We start from the raw sequence: 17593 nt of genomic DNA on the forward strand, positions 1-17593 counted from the left end.
TATCTATAGCGGATGTTCAGCAAAACGGCTGCATAAAGTTTTTAACGCCTTTCAGACCATTCATTATGCATCATTATACAATGCTATTTTCAGGAATCTAAATAAATATCTGGTGTTGCACTAAAGTGCAATCAAAGTGATATAAATATTATGTACAAACAATACATAAATATACAAATGTGAATAGGGAATAAAGTGCTCAATGGTAAACCAGTACCAAAAATGAAAGTGCAAAATAATTGACGCATGTGTGACAGTCCCTATGGAGGTATACAGGTGAAACTCGAAAAATTAGAATATCGTGCAAAAGTTCATTTATTTCAGTAATGCAACTTAAAAGGTGAAACTAATATATGAGATTGACTCATTACATGCAAAGCAAGATAGTTCAAGCTGTGATTTGTCATAATTGTAATGATTATGGCTTACAGCTCATGAAAACCCCAAATCCACAATCTCAGAAAATTAGAATATTGTGAAAAGGTGCAATATTCTAGTCTCAAAGTGTCCCACTCTAATCAGTTAATTAAGCCATAACACCTGCAAGGGTTCCTGAGCCTTTAAATGGTCTCTCAGTCTGGTTCAGTAGGAATCACAATCATGGGAAAGACTGCTGACCTGACAGTTGTGCAGAAAACCATCATTGACACCCTCCATAAGAAGGGAAAGCCTCAAAAGGTAATTGCAAAAGAAGTTGGATGTTCCCAAAGTGCTGTTTCAAAGCACATTAATAGAAAGTTGTGTGGAAGGGAAAAGTGTGGAAGAAAAAGGTGCACAAGCAGCAGGGATGACCGCAGCCTGGAGAGGATTGTCAGGAAAAGGCCATTCAAAAGTGTTGGGGACTTTCACAAGGAGTGGACTGAGGCTGGAGTCAGTGCATCAAGAGCCACCACACACAGACGGATCCTGGACATGGGCTTCAAATGTCGTATTCCTCTTGTCAAGCCACTCCTGAACAACAAACGTCAGAAGCGTCTTACCTGGGCTAAAGAAAAACAGACCTGGTCTGTTGCTCAGTGGTCCAAAGTCCTCTTTTTTGATGAGAGCAACTTTTTCATCTCAGTTGGAAACCAAGGACCCAGAGTATGGAGGCAGAATGGAGATGCACACACTGCAAGATGCTTGAAGTCCAGTGTGAAGTTTCCACAGTCTGTGTTGATTTGGGGAGCCATGTCATCTGCTGGTGTTGGTCCACTGTGCTTCATTAAGTCCAAGGTCAACGCAGCCATCCACCAGGAGATTTTGGAGCACTTCATGCTTCCGTCCGCAGTCAAGCTTTATGGGGATGCTGACTTCATTTTCCAGCAGAACTTGGCACCTGCCCACACTGCCAAAAGCACCAAAACCTGGTTCCATGACCGTGGGATTAATGTGCTTGATTGGCCAGCAAACTCGCCTGACCTGAACCCCATAGAGAATCTATGGGGCATTGCCAAGAGAAAGATGAGAGACATGAGACAGAACAGAAGAGCTGAAGGTCGCTATTGAAGCATCCTGGTCTTCCATAACACCTCAGCAGTGCCACAGGCTGATAGCTTCCATGCCATACCGCATTGAGGCAGTAATTGCTGCAAAAGGGGCCCAAACCAAGTACTGAGTACATATGCATGCTTAGACTCTTCAGAGGTCCGATATTGTTCTATGTACAATCCTTGTTTTATTGATTGCATGTAATATTCTAGTTTTCTGAGATTGTGGATTTGGGGTTTTCATGAGCTGTAAGCCATAATCATCACAATTATGACAAATCACGGCTTGAACTATCTTGCTTTGCATGTAATGAGTCTATCTCGTATATTAGTTTCACCTTTTAAGTTGCATTACTGAAATAAATGAACTTTTGCACAATATTCTAATTTTTCGAGTTTCACCTGTATGTAACAGTCACCTTTTATGATGAATAGTCTTGACTCTTTGTTTCAACTTCTATAACCACCAACGTGAACACTGCGCCACCTTGAAGGCAAATTGGAAGCTTACCAGATCCTTTGACCCCCTTGACTTCTCGAGTAAGGGGTTGGGGGGTAGGGGGTGGAGGGGGGGTAGAGTTGGTTGGTGTCAAGGTCTCTCTGTGGGGGGGTGGCCGATTTTTGTGTTGCCTAGCGCAGCACAAAACCTAAATACACCACTGCATGTATCTCAAGTCAGACCACATGTATTTGATTGTGTTAATTATTTTCAGGAATTACCTGGGCAAAGCGGTCTGCATTTCGGTTCAGAGTAAACTGATAAGTGCTATCCATAAACCGAATTTCCACCGGCAGGATAGTGACATTAAAATACAACAGTACGATTCCTCCAGGATGATGGTATTCTGTATCATTCACCAAAACAATGACTTGTATGGACAGATTTTTGGTTATGGGTATTCCTTGTTTCAGCAGGAGCTCTAATATAGACAGATATAAAAGACACATTAGCAATGTTTCACTGGAGATGGCAGTTCTATCAAAACATCACATACATGCCTTTTTTTTTGTTTCACTACTCAGGCTGTGTTCACACTTGAGTGTTTTGTACCTTAATGCTCCAAGCTCCAAAAATACTCAAACCTAAAAAAATCAATTGTTCTCTATGATGCCTGTTCACACCTGATCACTTGAACAGGCACCATAGAGAACAATTGATTTTTTAAGTTTGAGCTTTTTGGAGCTTCAGGCTACAAAACACTCAAGTGTGAATGCAGCCTTAAAGTGATTGTAAACCCTTACATATACCCAGTGAAGTGATTGGTGTCAGGTAATGCACAATGATGAAATGAATCCTCCTACATAAGCATACCTCCCAACGTTTTGAGTTATTATAAAAAAAAAATGTAACTTTGAATTATAAAAAAAAGGTTAGTTAAAGTGTTACTAAACCCCGGACCCTGCATTCACTGTATCTGGCCTCCCACAGTACACACAACATGGAAATGCAATTATTTTAGTAAATATAAACTGCTAAATACTGGTTCTCATCAGCAGTTAGAGCCAGGGCCGTGGATAAGGGGGTATTACCAGTCATCCTGTATGGGGCCCAGACCAGCAGGGGGGCCCAGGCAGCTGGGTGAATCAGATGTGGGTATAAAGGGTGATTGCCACAACGGGGATTACTGGAACAGATTTCCTGTATGGCTTTCTCTGCTGCAGCTGAAATCTGGCTTTCAGCTGTTGCAGAGAGAGCCATACAGGAGATTGATTCCAGTAATTGCCCCCTGCTGCACCCATAACCCTCCCTGTGCGCCATACATTTCCCCCTGCTGCCCAGGTCTCCATGTGTGCCCCACAGTGCTGCTGGCTTCCCTCCTCTCCTTACCAACTGCAGCTGCAAGCACACAATAGGATCCTTCTGGATAGAGAGTGGGGGAAGGGTCTGGTAAATATGTCACATTTACTAGACCCTTTCTTTCCTGAATGAACACAATGAGTGATCAATACCAAGCACTTACTGTGTTAATTCATAACTGACGCATAGCAATAGTATTTTTTTTTTGGGGGGGGGGGGGGGGGAGAGTGGTCAGGTTGGCTGTACGAGGCCCCGTGGTTTCTAACAGCAGCCTTGGTTAGAGCAGTCTTGTGACTTCTATCTGTGTCCAGCCCACCACTAGCTAAAGCTTATAGGAGGAGTTTTCTTTCTGCTCTAGGAGGATGGACATCCCCTGAGCTCTGTCTGGACAGTGTTGATTGGCCCTGTGCTGATCACATGCACTCTCCCAAGAAAAAGAAAAACCTCTTTAGCAATACACACCAAACTGAGCATGTACATGCCTGCGGTTCAGTCTGGAAATAAGAGGTGGTCACTTGAAAAAGGGGAGGAACAGAAAAGAAAGGATCAAACAGCCTTTTTACACAATGCAGAACCCTTAGGTTCTACAGTGAGTATAACAAGCATGCTGTACTACATATACAGACTGATTTTACTGTTGTGGGTTTAGTAACACTTTAAACCCACAAGTGCTTTCTTTAACCACTGCTATTCCTTTTTACTGGCTTTTGAAGTTTACAAATGCAGCAATTTAGAAATTGGATGAAAGGTTTTGCACAGGGAAACACTTTTTGAAAGATATGTAGTGCATTTTATATACAACTGTATAGATCAGACAAAAATGAGGGACATATGAGGAGGAAAGAGGGACAAAAGGGATACTCATTTTTTCCATTACACCGGCACCGCTCCTTCCTCTCTGGAGGGGTGACACCACGTGTTACCGCACCGGGTGACACCAACCTTACGGACGCCTCTGCTTGTATGGCCATATTTCATCTTTTATGTCTCGTAGTAATGAAGGACCAGATGAAGGACCCACAGCACGGAGAGGAACTAGGGATTTGACAATCCCAGGAAGTGTTGAATGCAGAAGAGTTTTCAGAGTAGCTTGTGACAACAGTGGATATCAGAATCGCAGTCAATGGGAGGGAAAAGTATTTCTTAGGATGAGTTAAGGTTCAGACTGAACTCAGCTTGGCCTGGAACCACAGGAAACCATCACATGACAGCAGGTTTCCATCCCAGTCAGCTGCAGCCATGAAGTTTGGGCTGAACTGAGTGACCTCATTAGGTTAGTGATGTCACCAGTATCCCCACCCTTTGTTATGTGTGGCTTTGCGACAGGAATGCTGGTGACATCATTGACCTCATATGACCATTCAATTTCAGCCTGAACCTAGCTCACCCCTAGCAGGGAGCACTTTGCATTTGGTTTTTTAAACAGTGACAGAGTTTTTATTCTAGGCCAGGAAAAAACTCATGATTCCACAGGTCTCTTGCTCCGAAGCCACTATGTAAACAAACTATTATTGACACCCTCTAGTTGATCCGCAGTTTTACCACCCACTGACCTAAAATGTAAAACACCACCAAAGAAGGCTGTTCACATGCTACACCTCTATGGAATATCACAGGCTGCCTGCACACAGCTCCATGCTGCTAAGATAACATAAACAAACAGCTCTTCCATGCTGTAAGGGCCTCCGGGCCCATGTGAATGAGCCCAAAGACATTTTTAGCAAGTACAGAAAATACCTGTTGATCTTGCCAGAAATGCCATGTCCTTGTCACTTTCTGAAAGAAGAAAAGGCGATGTAGACAATATTAGTTTTCTTTTGTAAGTGTTGGGACCCTTACTTTTTAATGTATTTATAAATGATATAGGGTCTGGGATTATAAATCCCATTTCAGTCTTTGCAGGTGACACCAAGCTGTGCGGTGGAATAACGTCCTTACAGGATGTCTCCAATTTACAAGCCGACCTCAATGCACTGTTTAATTGGGCAACTATGTGGCAAATGAGGTTTAATGTTGATAAATGTAAGGTTCTGCACTTGGAGGCTAAGAATATGCATGCACCATACATATTGGGGGGGGGGGGAACTGGGGGAATCAATGGTGGAGAAGGATCTGGGAATTCTGGTAGATCACAAGCTTAATAATGGCATGCAATGCCAAGCTGCGGTTTCTAAAGCGAGCAAAATCATCTCTTGTATTAAAAGAGGTATAGACTCCAGACAGAGAGATCTCATATTACCCCGGTACAAATCATTAGTAAGACTTCATCTGGAATATGCAGTTCAATTTTGGGCACCAATTCACAAAAAAAACATTGGGGAACTGGAGAAAGTACAGAGAAAGGCAACCAAACTGATAAGAGGCATGGAGGAGCTCAGCTATGAGGAAAGATTAGAGGAACTGAATTTATTCTCACTTGAGAAAAGGAGATTAAGGGGAGATATGATCAACATGTATAAATACATCAGTGGTTCATATAGTGAACTCGGTGTAGAGCTATTCACCCTGAGGTGATCACAGAGGACAAGGGGGCACTCTTTACGTCTGGAGGAAAAGAAATTTAATCTCCAAACACGGAAAGGTTTCTTCACAGTGAGAGCTGTGAAAATGTGGAATAGACTCCCTCAAGTGTTGGTTGTGGCCAGCTCAGTGGATTATTTTAAAAAAGGCCTGGATTGTTTCTTAGATACACAGAATATAACTGGATACTAACATTTATAGGTAAAGTTGATATAGGGAATATCTGATTGCCTCTCGGGGATCAGGAAGGAATTTTTTCTCCTGCAGGAGCAAATTGCATCATGCTTTGCTGGGGTTTTTGTCTTCCTCTGGATCAATTGTGGGTGTAGGATTATAACGTTTTTTTTTTTTAATGGTTGAACTGGATGGACTTTTATCTTCTTTCAGCCAGACTATGTAACTATTTAAACAACTAGTTCAGGTAATTCACCATGTAATAAAGATGACCAAAGGCAGTTAAGTTTAACGTCCAGCCTGTTTGACAACCCTGGCTCCCTCAAGAGATACAGTGGAGAAGTGATAGTAGACACAAAGGGGTTTATTTACTAAAGCTGGAGGGTACAAAATCAGGCTCACTTGATTGGTTTCTACACAGAATTGAGCCTGAGTTCAGCTTTAGCAAATAAACCCCAAAGGGACAGGAAGCGTGGAATTTGCTGAATAAAGAAAAACAAACTGGAATACCAAAACTGATGCATCCAGCTCATCTAAGTATGCTACTCCTATGAATTAAATGTATTTGATTGAGGAAAGTTTAAGCCAACACAGAACAAGGAGGCATGATCCCAATGTGCTCCATAAATGATCCTTTCACCACCAGTTGCACAGAAGTTCCTCCATAGCTGCAAAGATAGCTGTTGGGACAAAACTCATACCTTTTGGTATCAGGAATTCCATACAGACATATCCAGGGTTTAGGGGCTGAGCATGCTAAAAGCATTTAAGGACCCAAAGTTGGATCAGCCCAACCAGATTTGTAGAAAGTAGATAAATATGTTTTAAGGGTCAGTCTACCAGTCTCTGTATTCTCGCACACAAAACTCTGCACCAGAATACTCATGTCTGGTGACCCTCAGCCATAGCAGGGGATCTCCTCCAGATACTTCATAAACCTCATACGGTATTTTTGAGGTTCTATGGCTGCCAACACATTCAAATGATTAATAAATTAGAACTGGAAACCAACCAATACCAAAAAAAACAAAATACAAAAATAAAAAATATAGTAATAATATACTAAGAAATATTAATATAGATTTTCTTACTAAATTCATGAAGTGTTCCTCGGACCCCGTGGCCATCTGACCAGAACTTATACTCGCTAAGTTCACGCTTCACCTGGAACATTTCCTGTACAAACGATTCATTGTTGATGATGGTCTCATTGTACTTGTTGTGACTGCTGCCTTGAGGATAGACAGGAGTTGAGTCACGATCCAGAACAAGAAGTGACCCAAGCATTGTTCCCTAGATGAAAAAACAAACAATTTGATTTGGAAGCAAAATCGAAAGTTAACAGGAAATAGATCAAGAAGTAATAAATTGAATGAGTTACATTACAATGTAAAACCATTACTAATAAAAGTAACACTATTGCAAGCATTAAAACATTTCTAAACCACACAAAAATGTAATACACAGTGCAGCTCACCAGTGCTTAGATGTAGTGGCTACATTTGTTTTCTTTTATGGTTTTTTTCCTCCTTTTTCACCTGTTGATTTTTTTAATGACACATTTTCTGTCCTAGGGTGACAATGCTCACTCACTGCCTTGTAACTATGGAGAAGCAGCGTTGTCTCCCTGCTCTCTGGATTTGGACTACAGACACCTCCCCTCATGAGATAGAAGTATTCTGAACTTCAGACTAGATAGCTGGGAAGTTTAGTGCACATGCTTGTAGCTCCCTCCTGGTTAGATAGGGGGGGCTAGAGTCCTGATTGTTAGAGAGGAGGACTGAATAGCAGCCTGGGTGCAAAAGTCAGGAGGTCAAATCTGGGTCAGAAGCCGAGAGGCTCTACAGACCAGCCCTCTGGAATTTCCCCCTGCTCTAGGACTTTGGCGAAAGGTCTAGAAGCAGCGGGCAGATCTGAGGAGTGGCTGGCCTGAACTCTTGAGGGATCCTGGCCAATCTCCAACAGGAGGCTTGGAAAGAGGCTGGAACAACCTTTAGGAGTTTCTGAGCCTGCTCAACTGCAGGGAGAGTTCACGTGGCAGACAGAGAGGAAGATGTGAAGCTGAAGGCAGGAGCCTGGGAGGGGGCCCAGATGGAGAGGGGGGCTCACCTACAGGCTGCAGAGCTGGAAAGTTAGAAAACTCAGTCCTTCACTGGCCCCCAAAGCAAAGTCCACCTGTACAGCATGGAAAGAGCAGCCCAGCTAGAAGGCCTGTAAGCAGCCACCAACCCATCAGTCATACAGGAGCGGATCAGAGTGCGTACCCCGGCACCCCCTGGGCAGATAGGGAAAGAAGCACTCTGGTGGAAAACCATATTCACCACCTACCTGGGACTGTCCATTTTTTAAAGAGACAGGAACCAGATCCCCAGTTCAGGGATACCTCAAGATTGCTGGGTGAGGGAAGAGGAGTTCATCTAAGGTCTGGGGTGGTACATTAGGAGATGCTGGCTAGCTCTCCAACAAAGACTGTGTTGCAGAGAAGGCTTGTAAATATTTCCAAGAAGTTGTCCTCAGTTCATCAGTTCCCTTGGACATCCTGTACACCCCTACGCCTATCCCAGTTCAAATCCCCTAAACATATAAATAACGAAGCCAAAGCTCAAGGACTGATCTCTGACCTGGATGCAAGTCTGTGTGGAAATGCGTGTTGCCTGACTGTGCAGGACTATAGGGGGATCTGAAATCTCTTTGCAACTCCTAAGGGCAGGGGTGTATTTACCACAAGGCAAACAAGGCATTTGCCTAGGGTGGCATTTTTCCCGGAAGAAGGGACACACGCGGCATGGGGACTAGGTGGGATCTGAGAGAGGCTGCGGGCTGATTGACAGTGTGTGCAGAACCTGACTCTCATTCCAAGGGATGTCTGGAGCTGTGAAGGTGAGTATCTTTTTCTCTCTCACTGGGGGGTGGGGTGGGATGGCCGGTGTATGGAGGGTGGTGGTAGTGGAGGGCTTTCTCGAGTAAGGGGCTGGGAAGTAGGGGGTGGAGGGGGGAATGGTGTTGGTTGGTGTCAGGCTCTCTCTGTGGGGGGGTGGCCGATTTTTGTGTTGCCTAGGGCAGCACAAAATCTAATACACCACTGCCTAAGGGGTAGTGCTACATGATATTATAGGATACTGGATTTCTGGATAATTTTTTGTACTCGCAAAAAAATGTACTTAGCCTGAAAAAAAGAAAACATGAGCAGCTTACTGTACAGTCTCGGCAGGATTTTGTGCCGGGACAAAGCAACTCCCATGTGCATATGTGGGAGTTATGTCATCCTGGCCTGGCCAATCAAGATGATCAAAGACTGCCAATGTAGAAGAAGACCAGGTGAAGATGGAAGCGCCGATGACAGAGGAGTTTTGATGACATTTCAGCGCTGGAGGGGAATTCTAGGTGAGTCTACCATAATGTGCAAATATACTATGCATAGCTACATATTATAGCAACCGGCTCCTGGAGACACAAAATCATACATTTTGCTTGGTGTATTATTTCTGCTTTAGGTTTTCATATACTTTAGGTAAAAGGAGATAAGTAACGCGATCCATTTCTTCTTCATGATTACTTGACAGAAAATGACTGCCCATTATACCATCTCAATGTAAAAAGCTTTTCTACTAAAAATGTGTGAATCATGGGTGCAAGTTGTATGAGTTATGGGTGAAAATATTGATACATTGAACCCCAGTGTATGCATTCTTGGGTTTATGTTTGTTTTTTAGTTCAAAAGTAACATTCAAATTGTTCAGGGAACACAAGTGAGTCCACCCCGATAGCTGCCCCTTCCCCACGGTCTGCTGGCAACTTCAGAAGTAGATTTCCTATACCTGATGTATGGAGACCAGTCCATGTGGGAGAAGTAACAGCTCTTGAAGACGAGAAATAATTATTGAAGTACAGTAGTTTTCCTATAACTGATGGATGGAGACTAGTGCATGGAGAAGGAACAGCTCTTGAAGACAAGAAATACATCACTATAGTGATGAGAGTGACATCTTTTAAAAAGACCTTAAAAAAAGGTTACATCTCCCATGCAGGGTCCCCGGCCCCAGTTATACTAACCTTGCCTCCTCTGCAGTCACCAGTGAAATGTAAGGTATTGGCTGGTGTCGGACTCTAAAGGAAATGGTGATTTCACTCCTTAATTCATAGGACATTGCTTAGGCTCAAAGATTGCCTACTAGATGTGAGCACTGCCAAGTGGCAAGCGATCACATACCCCCCCTCCCTCCCATACTCATCAGGAGAGTATTACTGGTGCATGGGGCTTGAATGGGCAAGGCGATGGTGTCTCCTTAAGGAATAGTCCATTATTGTTTTGAAATGTATTAATATCATAAAAGGAATCATTCTGGTATCCCAACAAGATGACAGGCAGTACTTTTTACCACCAACCACATTCAGTTAATGAAGCTCATTGGAATGACAATTTGATCCAATTTTCAGGTCATTTATAAGCAAATTCTGATGTAATACAGCTCATGACAATTACCTTACTGTCTTGAAGAATTGATTAATGTATTAGTAATAGGAATTGCAATACATTTTCCATAGTCACTGTGGTCAAGCCCTGCGGTTAATTATTTCTTACAGAAATCAAACTCAAAAGGGCAGCACAGTGGCTAAGTGTTTACCACTTCTACCTAGCTGCTCTAGGGTTGTTGGTTCTAATCCCAATCATTGCACTACCTGCCTGGAGTTTGCATGTTCTCCCTGTGCCTGTGTGGGTTTCCTCCCACACTCCGAAGACAGGTTAATTGGCTCTAGTATGTGTATGTATGAATGTGAGTTAGGACCTTTGATTGTACGTTCCTTGAGGGTTAGGGACTCATGTGAATGTACAATATACTGTATATGTGTAAAGTGCTGTGTAAATTGATGGCGGTACATAAGTACCTGTAAAAAATAACAAGGAACAAACAAATAACTAACGAGAGATATATTGAACTAACATTCTCAGCAGAATATAATTTTCAGATATCAAATAGGTTCTGTCCATGAAGCCATTTAGTTTCTTAGCCAAAGACCTAAAAAATGGATTTAAAAAAACAGGGTGTAACCCATATGGTAGAAAAATATATTTGAAATATATTTTAAAAATATTCTTCCCAAATATATTGCCATATATTTGAAATGCTACAATTTTGGCCATATTCAATATATTTAAAACATTTTTTTTATATAATATATATATATATATATATATATATATATATATATATATATATATATATATATATATATATATATAAATGCATGTTGAAATGCGTTTGTATTACAAAACATATGAAAAAAAGTTTTAAAAATACATTTCAAATATACTGTATGTCTTTAAAATTACAAATCTACATTTTTGGAATGCATTTACAAATATATGTTAAAATGACTTTCTTATATGTTAAATAAATCTGAAGAATATATTTTAAAAAAAGTCATTTTAACATATATTTAAAATATATTCAGGAAGAATATTTTTAAAATATATTTCAAATATATTTTTCTTCCATGTGGGAATGTATGGAGAATATTGAAAATAATACACAATCCCAGCAGGCAGGCTCTAGGTAAATGCACATTTCTCAGTAGAATATAGCAGATGCAGTAAAAAATAGCCACAATCACCCAGTCACAGCATCACTTACCTCCTTTCTCTCATATTCCACCACCACATTAGCTGTATTAGTGTCATTGAACAATTGTGGAGGGTTGTCATCAATATCATCCACCCTGATCTGGAAGGACTGTTCAACATCCACTTCCCTGGTGCTATCTCTCACTGTACATTTTGCTACAAAATCATAGTTCTCCCTCATTTCTCGATCAAGGGATCGCGTCAGATACACTTCCGATGAATTTGGGTTGTAATAAAAAGGTGAGTTTTTGTCTGTATATGAAGAAACACACAACTGTAAATTTTTAGTACTAGTGATTAAAGGAACAGTGATGTACTGTATGACTACAATGACTACAGCAATGACTGGAAGATGCCAGCCAGAGGCACCCGGTTACAATCGTACATATCACCTCCTATTTATAAGATACTCTATATCTGTATGGCGTGGTCCTGATTTCTGACTTATGGCTAGTTCAAGTGGCATAAAGCTATAGTACATAACAGTGCAATTCACAAATACATATTTCTCAACTCAAATGACATTTGGCTCCTGAACCTATCACCATGTATACAATGTTTGGATACATTCTTACTGAAAGGTACACTTCGATCTAAAATTAAACAATGCATGAATTTGCTTCATTTTGGTTTGTTAAATATACTATTGGAAGTCTTTTGTTCTGTTTGTTGGGTGCATACAAAAAAAAAATGTTGATCCTGCCAGAAATCCAGTGAGCTTGTAACCCATTACTGAAGCTAGTGCAGAGATTCACTTGACCTCTGTAAGATTTACCCCCCTTCCTGACCAGGCATTTTTTTGTGATACGGAAGTGTATTACTTTAACTGACAATTGCACCATCATGCAACGCTGTACCCAAATAAAATTCTTGCCATTTTTTTCCCACAAATAGAGCTTTCTTTTGATTGTATGTGATCACCACTGTGGTTTTAATTGTTTGCGCTATAAACAAAAAAATACAGACAATTTAAACAAAAGCAACATTTTTTTAATTTGTGCTATAAAACCTACCCAATAAAATAAATAAAAATCTATTTCTTCATAAATTTAGGCCAATATGTATTCTGTTACATATTTTTCTTAAAAAAAAATCCCAATAAGTGTGTATTGATTGGTTTGCGCAAAAGTTATAGCTTCTACAAATGGCAATATTTATACTGGAACTTTTATTCATTTTTAAAGTAGTAATGGCGGTGATCAGCGACTTATAGCGGGACTGTGATATTGCAGCGGACAATGAGACACTGACACTGAGCTGACAATGGCTGATACTTTGTGAGATCCAGTGACACTAATACAGTGATCAGTGTTAAAAATATGCACTGACACTGTACTAATGACACTGGTTAGGAAGGGGTTAAACATCTAGGGGGATCAAAGGGTTAACTGTGTGCCTAGCTAGCGCTTTTGTGTAAACTGTGTGCTGCTTTTACTAAGGGAAGTGATGGATCTTATTCTTTGCTTTGCAGGGACACAAGACCCATCACTTCTCCCCTGTCAGAATGGAGCTCTGCCTTGTTAACATAGCCAGAGTTCAGTTCTGTGTCTCTCCCCGAAGATCAGTGGGTGCCGGCGGACATATACTGCCCGGCACCTGCTGATCAGTTTCTGCTGTAAACACTTACAGTGAAGCGGTCCGCTGCCCCCAAGGCAGAAGTGCAGGATCATATTTATATATGTGATTCTGCACAGGAGGACTGCCCTGTAGCAATGTATCTGCTATGGGGGGGGGCCTAAACTGGTTAACTAAATTTATAAAAGAGTCTGATCAGGGCTTACCTAGTAATAATGTGTAGGAGACACTAACATTACGACATTTCTGTAAAGTAAAGCGTGGATGGAACTGGTAAAATCTGCCATGAGGTCTTTCCTCTTTTATGTGGAATAAAAGATCCGGGTTACCAAAGCACAAGTCTTTTAACTGTGGAGAGGAACAGTTGGCACTAATGATGTTCTTAAATGACAGGTATATATAAGAGAAGGCAGCTTTGTCACAGTCCTCCTTTACAGCAGCAGTGGAAACCTTCAGTCTGAATCGGGGAAATATTGAACCTGTTGAAATTGAGAAAGAAAAATTAGGTGAAATACCTTTCATTGCACACATTGTTCACCAAATCATAAATTGGGCATGTTTCAAAACACTGACGTTCAGAAATGAGTGTAAATATTTGAGTATTTATGAGTGTTTATAGGAACCCCCTAAAAAAATACCATCACAAATGCACGATTAATACCAGCCACCTGGAAGTCCCTGCACAACACAAGACTCTGCTGCTTGCAGAACACTTTCTGGAGCAGCAGGGGTCACTGTTGTGTTCTGCATATACAGTATATTGATGAAATTTTTGAACACCTTACACACCAAGTGCCCAACTTGTGGCCCAAGGGCCACATGCGGCCCTTTGATATATGATGTGCGGTCTTCGGATCACAACAGTCTACTGAGAACATTGATTAGGGTAACAGCATTGATCTCTACCAACCTCCTGTAACATGTTACTAGTTTCATATAGTCTTCTGTGGGATATCCACAACCAAAAATGTAGCATGTCCACAATCTCTGACCCTCATTTCCTCTATTAGGTCTGCAGATTCTGTCAATCCTCTCAAGCATTACACTATGTAATAGTTAATGGTTTTTAGTTAATCCTGGTTAATCATTTTTCCCTCTAGTGGCCAGTACTGGGGTATGTACATCACCTCCTGTTAGCAGATTGGATCCAGTTCTTCTGACAGTAGAGGATCTTGGGACCTGTAGTCCTATAGCCAATACATCCTGTATTTCTAAGTGCTGATTGAACTACAACTATCAGAGAGCAGATATATTCTACAGCAAGGGACTGGCTCTCTCTCTTGGTGTGGGATTCAGAACTGAACACAGGGGGACTGCCGTTCTCCTCCAGAGACAAATTGCTGGCTACTGCTGTGGGGCTCTGCACATCTGTTCAACACAGTGGTGACGCCAATCACCACACTGGAATTGCATCAGCTTCTCTGCATCAGGACTGTCATTGTCCAGTCTTCACACAGACATCTATGCTCACCACGCTGACAGACCATCAGGCAGTAACTTTGAACATCACTGCAAACAGCCAAGAGCCTGTGCAAGAACCCTGTTCATAGAAGGCCGTGCTATCCATGGGATTAGTAAGCGAGACACTGCATGTAGACACCTTTACACCTCAGTTACCAGGAGACTTTTGCTTTGAGCAGTACCACGGTAAATCTGTTTAACTTCATTGTATTATGAGTATTGACTAATGCTTATGGGCCCCACCATTGCTAGCAGAATTCAGCAGATACCACCATATCAGGAGGTTTAAACATTGCAGGACTCAAGTCGCAATCTCTAGTTAAATGGACCTTTTCTCTTCTAAGGCCATTGCTATTCAAATTGGGGTACTTATATCTATTCATAGCAAAGTATATGTTTACTTAAATTCTCTGCATGCCCCGTTGTGGCACAGGTGGCACAGAGGGAGCTGATAGGTCAACAAGCCTTTTCTTCCCCCTCTTGCTGCTGGTGTTGCAATTAAATAGTTGAAGCTTACTACTCATGACTGTATAACCTGTTAAACACCTCTAATTGATTATTTCTATTTTAGCAGTGTTCTGCTTTTATGCTTTAAAAGGATACGTTCCCCTTTCGTAACATGTTACACCCATATTCAGGTTACGTTCAGACTAGCCCCCGCATCCCCCCCCGATCCCTGCTTTGACAGCTAGCAGGGGATCTTCTCTCCCCTCGTTAGCTGTCAAGTGTAAAAAAACCAAAGCCATGCAGGGCTTCGCCCACATGGCCACGTCAATCATTCACAGTCATCTGTGAATGAGAGACTACAAGTCCCGACAGCCTTAGCGGCTGTGAAGCGCTGCGGTAGTTCATTCATTCTTCATGTCAGAATATCTGCTTGCTGGTACATCCCGTATGGCAAGCAGATATTCTGACAGGTCTACAGGAGACCTGCATGGCATCAGCGATCTACTGATCGCTGGTACAATGCAATACAGGCTCCTGCAGAAAATAATTATAAATGCACTTTTTTTTTACCTGCAAAAAAAATTTGCATTTATTATTTTTTTCTAAATGGTGAACTTATCCTTTAACTGGGGTTGTATATCCTAAAACCATTATTCCTGCAGCCTACTGTTTTAAACAAATCTAATATAGAGGTGTCAGTAAAGAATTGTGTCTCTTGCATTATTCTTCAATATGTCTGAACCCAGGGTGTCAGAGGTGTCGGGAGGCTTGCAAGGTCAGGGCTCTACCCATACTTGGAATTCAGCTTTAAGCAGATTGCTTCTCCACCTTTTTTGTCATGTTGATAAAGGCAAAATGTTTAATGTTTCTGCATCTGCATAGCTTTCAACAATCCACCCAAAATGTTGGCCTTAGCCAGTGGCCCCAGTTGTAACTCCATTATCCACTGTAGGTGTGTTGAACCTGGTTGGTGTAGTCTGCATGGAGGAGACAAGATACTATAAGTGAACTCTCTTTGCCAACATCAGCTCACAGACTTACTGATTTCAGCGAAGTCTTTCCTTGTCATTGTTTGGTTCAGATAGAGAATTCCCCTATGCTGATCCATGTGGAAGAAGCGCATATATTTCTCATACAGAAGGTTGTGACATAGTCTGTAGTGCGGAACCTCTCCCGGAACATCACTCATTGCATGGACCTGTAAGATAATCGATCCAGCCGGTTGGTTTGGATATACATCTTCAAGGTATTCTTTTCTTGTAAAATACAGACCAGCAGCAACTGCCAGAAACAGAACAGACAGAAAAACATTGGGGTAAACACTCATTTTCCAATCATAGTTTCAACTAGTAAAGGTCTGTTAATTACACCATTGAAAGTCCTTTATTATATCTGTTCAACAAGTGCAAAAACATAGCCAGAAATCTAATAACTTCCTGTGCTTTCTGAACTGTAAGCAGTTGTTCCTTAAGATGTCCAACCAATGACTACAACCCCCCCCCTGTTATGGAGACAAGAGTGAGGTGTTTTGTAGTCCCAGCACACTCCCTGTCCTAGGGTGAACATGCTGCACTCTAGGTGTTGGAGGTGTTTTAATGGCAGGATTAGTAGGTTAAAATAAAGGGGAAAATGTGAAAAAAAAACAAATGCAGCCACCACATCTGAGAACAGGTTTGCTGCAATACTATAAAATGTGTGTCCTTGGGTCTGGATACACTTAAATCTTCAATAAGCTATTTTATAATATATAATTGTTTGCACATGCATCTATGTCCCCTGAACGTTTTGACAACATCTTGCTGATTTAGAAAAACAGTGTAGAACAGTTCCTTTAAAAGGCACAATCCCAGTCAAAGTGAAGCACAAACAATGTAGTGGTAATCACTGATACCATTATCATTGAACCAGAGCCATAAACAAAATGTATACAAGTACTGGGCCAGCCCTCCAAATCATTGGATTCAGGTGTTCCAATCACTTCCATGGCCACAGTTGTATAAAATAAAGCACCTAGGCATGCAGACTGCTTCTACAAACATTTGTGAAAGAATGGGTCGCTCTCAGGAGCTCAGTGAATTCAAGTGTGGTACTGTGGTAGGTTGCCACCTGTGCAATAAGTCCCTCCATGAAATTTTCTTGCTACTAAATATTCCACAGTCAGCTGTTAGTGGTATTGTAACAAAATGGAAGCAACTGGGAAAAACAGCAACTCAGCCACGAAGTGGTAGGCCACGTAAAATGACAAAGCAAGGTTAGCGCATGCTGAAGCGCACAGTGCACAGAAGTCGCCAAATGACTACAGAGTCAATAGCTAAAGACATCCAAACTTCATGTGATCTTTAGATTAGCACAACAACGGTGCATAGCGAGCTTCATGGAATGGGTTTCCGTGGCCAAGCAGCTGCATCCAAGCCTTACATCACCAAGTGCAATGCAAAGTGTTGGATGCATTGGTGTAAAGCATGCCGCCACTGGGCTCAGAGTAGTGGAGACATGTTCTCTGGAGTGACCAATCATACTTCTCCG

At 41.6% G+C, this 17593-nt stretch overlaps 1 protein-coding gene across 1 annotated transcript in view; it reads right to left on the reverse strand.

Moving 5' to 3' along the window:
- RET (ret proto-oncogene) overlaps positions 1-17593 on the reverse strand; it is a 126708-nt gene that overhangs the window by 41282 nt on the left and 67833 nt on the right. Inside the window, exons 2-6 of the mRNA XM_089682499.1 lie at positions 16109-16348; positions 13366-13638; positions 11595-11836; positions 7053-7254; positions 2190-2389 (exon numbers count right to left, since the gene is read on the reverse strand). Of these exons, the coding sequence (XP_089538625.1) occupies positions 2190-2389; positions 7053-7254; positions 11595-11836; positions 13366-13638; positions 16109-16348 (1157 nt within the window). The remainder of the gene's footprint in view (positions 1-2189; positions 2390-7052; positions 7255-11594; positions 11837-13365; positions 13639-16108; positions 16349-17593) is intronic.

Source organism: Staurois parvus, unplaced genomic scaffold (assembly GCF_062004578.1).
Source record: "Staurois parvus isolate SC_StPar_1 unplaced genomic scaffold, SC_StPar_1.0 ptg000291l, whole genome shotgun sequence".
Lineage (NCBI taxonomy): Eukaryota > Metazoa > Chordata > Amphibia > Anura > Ranidae > Staurois > Staurois parvus.